This window comes from Haemaphysalis longicornis, unplaced genomic scaffold (genome assembly GCF_048455015.1).
Source record: "Haemaphysalis longicornis isolate Haplotype H1 unplaced genomic scaffold, Haemaphysalis longicornis Haplotype H1 scaffold_1, whole genome shotgun sequence".
NCBI lineage: Eukaryota > Metazoa > Arthropoda > Arachnida > Ixodida > Ixodidae > Haemaphysalis > Haemaphysalis longicornis.
The window spans coordinates 231,449,081-231,455,718 of NW_027526203.1; the positions used below are offsets into that span (position 1 = coordinate 231,449,081).

The 6,638-nt window shown below is 45.3% G+C and overlaps 1 protein-coding gene across 1 annotated transcript; it reads right to left on the bottom strand.

The window, feature by feature from the left end:
• Positions 1–1,988: 1,988 nt before the first annotated feature.
• On the bottom strand, positions 1,989–3,815 carry LOC144158158 (uncharacterized). Its single transcript, XM_077688822.1, has one exon. The coding sequence runs from the start codon at positions 3,813–3,815 to the stop codon at positions 1,989–1,991; it is 1,827 nt and encodes a 608-aa protein (XP_077544948.1).
• Between the last annotated feature and the right edge of the window lie 2,823 nt (positions 3,816–6,638).

Here is a 6,638-nt window from a genome sequence, read left to right on the forward strand (position 1 = left end):
CTATGGTGTTAATTTCCCGGTAAATTACGCAATCGTCAGCAAATAATCGAATGTTGGCTGAAATACTAGAAGGCAAGTCATTTATATAAATAAGAAATAAGATTGGGGCCAGGACGCAACCCTGGGGAACTCCGGATGTGACATGTGTTAATGGTGAAAATTTTCCATTGTATTCTACGTACTGAAAACGGTTGATTAAGTAGTTTTTTATCCAGCGAACCATGACATCGTCGTTGATAACCGCCTCTAGTTTTTTTATTAGCTTATTGTGTGGTATTGTGTGATCGAATGCCTTTGAAAGGTCCAAGAAGATTACGTCGACGTGATTTTGGTTGTCTATGCTTACAGATATATCATGTGTTAGTTCAACAAGTTGAGTTATTGTCGATAGACCCTGACGAAAACCGTGTTGGCAAGGTGATAATATATGTTCACGTTCTAGGTGTGTAGTTATGTGCTTTAAGATTATGTGCTCAAGCAGCTTGCTTACTGTGCAAGTTAAAGAAATTGGTATAAAGTTTGACTCGGCGTCATAGCGGCCTACTTTGGGTACGGGAACAATTTTGGCCGTTTTCCAGTCTTTCGGTAATGTAGCTGTTGACAGTGACTTGTTGAAAATCAAGACAAGATATTTTGCTACCAGTTCGGCATATCGTTTTAAGAAAGCGTTTGGAATATTGTCGGGACCGTTACTCTTTTTTGTGTCAACGTTCAGCAAAAGGTTTAACACACCTGCTTCCGTTATAGATAGTGGATCTAAACGGCGTAGATTTTGGAAATCTATGTGTCGCATATTATTGTCATCGACAGTGAAGACGGATTTAAAGTAATCATTCAGCGAGTCAGCAGTAACAGAATCTTTGTCTTGGGTTTTTACATTTTTTCTGGACTTTTGGGGCTTAAGTAGTTCCAAAACTTTCTAGGAGAGCTTTTCAGAAAGCCCGGGAGTACTTGGCTGAAGTAATTGTTTTTGGCTACCTTTATTTTCGACTTCATGTCGTGAAGTGCGTCAGTAAGCTTGTTTCGTGCAGATTCTTCAGACTTTGCTTTCAAAAATTTTCTCAATCGTTTTACTTTACGTTTAGCGTGTATTATGTCGCGCGTTATCCACGGGTTATGTTTTCGGGATTTTTTAACTTTATTGGGAACGTATTTATCTATGCAGTGGAAAATTATTTCTTTAAATTTCTGCCATAGCGTTTCGATATCAGCAACGCTGTCGGTTGAAAGTTCTTCGAACCAGGAGAATTCGAAATCAAGGTGGTCTACTATCGCAGTGTCGTCCGCGGAGTTAAAGTCAAGAAATGTTATTTTAGGTTGGGAGTAAAGTGGCCTGTCCTGAACGGGGAGGGTACATATGGTGAGTTTGTGATCTGATATGCCATCAACAATTTCAATCTTCGCTTCATCCGAAGGAAAGTGCTCGCTAAGGAATATTAAATCTAATATATTCGAAGAAGACCCCTGAATTCGAGTCGCTTGGGTGACAATTTGAACAAGGTTAAAAGAAAACACAATATCAAGCATAATCTCTGAGCACGTGGAAGAAAATTGCATTGTCTGCCAGTTGGCATCTGGTAGATTAAAATCTCCCAATAATATCAGCCGCGAACCTAAAACGTGTCGTTGCATGTATTCTTGTAGTGACTGCATGACGTCACAGTCACTTGTTGGACTGCGATAGAAGCATCCCACAGTAACAGCGCATGATCCAAACATTAGCCTGACGAAAATAGCCTCCACACTGTCAACCTCGGGAAGAACTGTGTAGCTGATTTCTTTCTTTACCATAACAGCCACTCCCCCGCCTCGCGTCGGCCGGTCCTTCCGTATTACTGCATAATTTGGGGGCGCTATTTCATCGTTCGTGACATCGGTGGTTAACCATGTTTCGGTCAGGCCAATAAAATCTGGGTCAAGTCCGAGCAGTAGGGATTCTAGCGATTCCAGTTTGTTAAGTATGCTACGAGCGTTTACGTTCACGAAGCTTATTTCTGATGTCGCGGCCTGCGAGTGCGTGTTGTTGGTGTATCGTCTTGGGAGTTTTTTGTTGTTGGCGGATGATTCCGGTGATCTTTGATAGATACTTTGTCATTTTTTTCATTGTCCCAGATAAACGTTTCTTTGTTAATGTACAATTTATCGTATGACAAAGTCACCTTGTCACCCGCATCTTTATTTGCTCTTGCACTATTCCACAGCTTCCTCCTGATCTCTCGTACTCGGGGTGAAAAGTCTTCACTTATAGCAAAGTCTGTTTCTTTCAGTTTGTGACAGTTCTTGAACACTTTTGCCTTATCTCGGGAATTTAACAGTTTTAGGATTACTGGTCTATTTTTTCCTTCGGCAGCTCGCCCTAGACGGTGTATCCGTTCAATGGCTACAGGCTCTATCTCTAGAATGTTCTTCAGAATTTTTTCATTTATTGTGTCCTCAAGAGATTCATTATTTTCGTTTTTGTCCTCCTCAATGCCGTAGAATATTAGATTAGATCTCCTTGAGCGATTTTCCAGGTCATCTAATTTCAACTCAAGAGCTGTTATTTCCTTCTGCAGGTTAGATACCTGGTCCATACACGTTGATATCTTGCTGTCGAGTACGGTCAGGTTTTCCAATTTCGCGTCAATGGAAGCTAACCGTCCCTCTTTGATCTCTTTTATATCGTTAGCTATAAGTTCTATCTGCTTCGCTATCTTAGCTAAGTCAGGTCCCGGGTTAGTCTCGACGTCACCACTTAAAAGCAGTAAATCTAAAGCGTACAACAGCATGTCGGAAAGCATAGGACAAAGCAGCCTTGGGCACGGCAGCACAATCAAGCAAGGATCGCTAGATCGGAAGCATTTGCCGTAGCGTTTGCTCACCTGGACGAAAAAGAAGAACGGATTACTGATCTGCATGCCTGCAGTGCTGCCGTGCCCTGTGAGGCTTGGGTGACGCTGTCCTGGTTTTATACCCGAAGGCGCCCGGAAGGCCGCCAGGGCAGCGTTGTAACCCGCGCAGGCGTGCTGTGTTGTCCCTGTAGGTCGGTGAAGCCAGCAGGTGTCGATGATTCCCAGTGTCAAAGCGGCATTTGCGTCGTAGTCGTGAGTCAGTCTTATCGGGTTGACTTTTGGCGCCTGCGCAGATCCTCCATAGTCCACTGGTAGCGGCAGCAAGGCGACGATAATCTGGACGAAAAAGACGAACGGATTACTGATCTGCATGCCTGCAGTGCTGCCGTGCCCTGTGAGGCTTGGGTGACGCTGTCCTGGTTTTATACCCGAAGGCGCCCGGAAGGCCGCCAGGGCAGCGTTGTAACCCGCGCAGGCGTGCTGTGTTGTCCCTGTAGGTCGGTGAAGCCAGCAGGTGTCGATGATTCCCAGTGTCAAAGCGGCATTTGCGTCGTAGTCGTGAGTCAGTCTTATCGGGTTGACTTTTGGCGCCTGCGCAGATCCTCCATAGTCCACTGGTAGCGGCAGCAAGGCGACGATAATCTGGACGAAAAAGACGAACGGATTACTGATCTGCATGCCTGCAGTGCTGCCGTGCCCTGTGAGGCTTGGGTGACGCTGTCCTGGTTTTATACCCGAAGGCGCCCGGAAGGCCGCCAGGGCAGCGTTGTAACCCGCGCAGGCGTGCTGTGTTGTCCCTGTAGGTCGGTGAAGCCAGCAGGTGTCGATGATTCCCAGTGTCAAAGCGGCATTTGCGTCGTAGTCGTGAGTCAGTCTTATCGGGTTGACTTTTGGCGCCTGCGCAGATCCTCCATAGTCCACTGGTAGCGGCAGCAAGGCGACGATAATCTGGACGAAAAAGACGAACGGATTACTGATCTGCATGCCTGCAGTGCTGCCGTGCCCTGTATATGTGTATATATATATATATATATATATATATATATATATATATATATATATATATATATATATATATATATATATATATATATATATATATAAATAGGTCGCCCAGATAGCCGAATTGGTAAGGCATTCGACATGTAATCGAAAGGCGTGGGTTCGGTCCCCACTCTGGGCGCGTGTTTTTCTTTCTTTCTTCTGTATATTTAAAAAAAAGTTCACTTCATTAACCGTAATAAAAAAAAAGAAAAGAGCCTAACCACACCCCTATGCCTCCTTTGGCGTCGTAGACTGCTGACCTATCTTTCTGTATTTCCTTAACGAGCCCCTCATTTCCTTACTCTATCATTCTGCGAAAGCTTAGCGAGGGTCTCGGTTCTGGCAGCCTTGATGCCTAGGTAGCATAAGAGGGCTTCCCGCCAGTTACCCGCTCATGACAGGCTGTAGACGTTGGAGTCACGCCCCGGGGGTTGAAAAGAAGGTCCCCTTCTCCCCGTGTAGTCAGAGTGGCGCTGGCTACCACCCTCAAGTGTCAGATACACTCCTAGTAAATATAAATAGCCCAGAAAGTGAAGGAGAACACAGTCGCCCAGATAGCCGAATTGGTAAGGCATTCGACATGTAATCGAAAGGCGTGGGTTCGGTCCCCACTCTGGGCGCGTTTTTCTTTCTTTCTTCTGTATATTTAAAAAAAAGTTCACTTCATTAACCGTAATAAAAAAAAAAAGCCTAACCACACCCCTATGCCTCCTTTGGCGTCGTAGACTGCTGACCTATCTTTCTGTATATCCTTAACGAGCCCCTCATTTCCTTACTATATCATTCTGCGAAAGCTTAGCGAGGGTCTCGGTTCTGGCAGCCTTGATGCCTAGGTAGCATAAGAGGGCTTCCCGCCAGTTACCCGCTCATGACAGGCTGTAGACGTTGGAGTCACGCCCCGGGGGTTGAAAAGAAGGTCCCCTTCTCCCCGTGTAGTCAGAGTGGCGCTGGCTACCACCCTCAAGTGTCAGATACACTCCTAGTAAATATAAATAGCCCAGAAAGTGAAGGAGAACACAGTCGCCCAGATAGCCGAATTGGTAAGGCATTCGACATGTAATCGAAAGGCGTGGGTTCGGTCCCCACTCTGGGCGCGTTTTTCTTTCTTTCTTCTGTATATTTAAAAAAAAGTTCACTTCATTAACCGTAATAAAAAAAAAAAGCCTAACCACACCCCTATGCCGCCTTTGGCGTCGTAGACTGCTGACCTATCTTTCTGTATTTCCTTAACGAGCCCCTCATTTCCTTACTATATCATTCTGCGAAAGCTTAGCGAGGGTCTCGGTTCTGGCAGCCTTGATGCCTAGGTAGCATAAGAGGGCTTCCCGCCAGTTACCCGCTCATGATAGGCTGTAGACGTTGGAGTCACGCCCCGGGGGTTGAAAAGAAGGTCCCCTTCTCCCCGTGTAGTCATAGTGGCGCTGGCTACCACCCTCAAGTGTCAGATACACTCCTAGTAAATATAAATAGCCCAGAAAGTGAAGGAGAACACAGTCGCCCAGATAGCCGAATTGGTAAGGCATTCGACATGTAATCGAAAGGCGTGGGTTCGGTCCCCACTCTGGGCGCGTGTTTTTCTTTCTTTCTTCTGTATATTTAAAAAAAAGTTCACTTCATTAACCGTAATAAAAAAAAAGAGCCTAACCACACCCCTATGCCTCCTTTGGCGTCGTAGACTGCTGACCTATCTTTCTGTATATATATATATGGAGAGAGAGAGAGAGAGGAAAAATTAAGGATTGGCAGTCAAGGAAACCTCGGAAAGCAAAGGGGAGAATGTGGTAGGTCATTGAAACAGATAAAGAATTTTGAAAGAATGAAAGTGGAAACAAAAAAAGCCCGCCGGGTGGGATCCGAACCCACGACCTCCAGAATACCGGTCTGGTGCGATGACCACTACGCTGCCAGCGGGGCTATTTTCCCCTCCACTTTTTGGGGGTATTTATGTTGTGTATTTTTGTTTCCTAAGCTTGGGGGTGGCAGCCAGCGCCACTCCAACTTCTCGGGGTGAAGGGGACCTTCTTTTTAACCCCCGGGCCGTGACTCGAGTGTCTAAGACATGTCGAGAGTGGTCGACCAGCGTTGAACCCTCTTAAGCTCCCTATGGCACCAAGACTGCCAGAACAGAGGCCCTCGCTATGCATGTAGCGAATCAGAAAATGGGAAATGAGGGACTCGTTGAAATAAGACAGAAAAAAATATGGATTGGCAGTCAAGAAAACCTCGGAAAGCAAACGGGACAATGTGGTAGGTCATTGAAACAGATAAAGAATTTGGAAAGAACGAAAGTGGAGAAAAAATGCCCGCCGGGTGGGATCCGAACTGGAGGTCCTGGGTTCGGATCCCACCCGGCGGGCATTGTTTCTCCACTTTCGTTCTTTCCAAATTCTATAAAGATATTTCATTTTAATAAGATCACATCGTGTCAAATTAAATAACAATAATGCGCTTGGGGTGCGTTAGTGTATTTAGTGACATTAGGGTGCGTGACACGAGAAGTTACTGACTTGAATTTCCAGTCTTTGAAGTGGGCGATTTCGTGCGTCTGTGATAACAAATGGAGGGGTCTAACTTGAGACTGCTCCCAGCAATTTGTAGATTTAAACTTTTTCTTTTGAAAGCAAGAAATCTAATTAAGTCTTTTAAATGGTATACCAGAAACGCTAGTTTGTTTTTGTTTTGTTTACCATTTTTAAGCATTTTCTCGGGAGCGCGGAAACAGACAGGGAACTTCGTAACGCTTTGTCCTTTTTGCTGCTCTCC

What these genes read in the sequence shown, in the direction of transcription:
- LOC144158158 (XM_077688822.1), bottom strand. Translation starts at nt 3,815, where the DNA reads ATGCAGATCAGTAATCCGTTCGTCTTTTTCGTCCAGATTATCGTCGCC.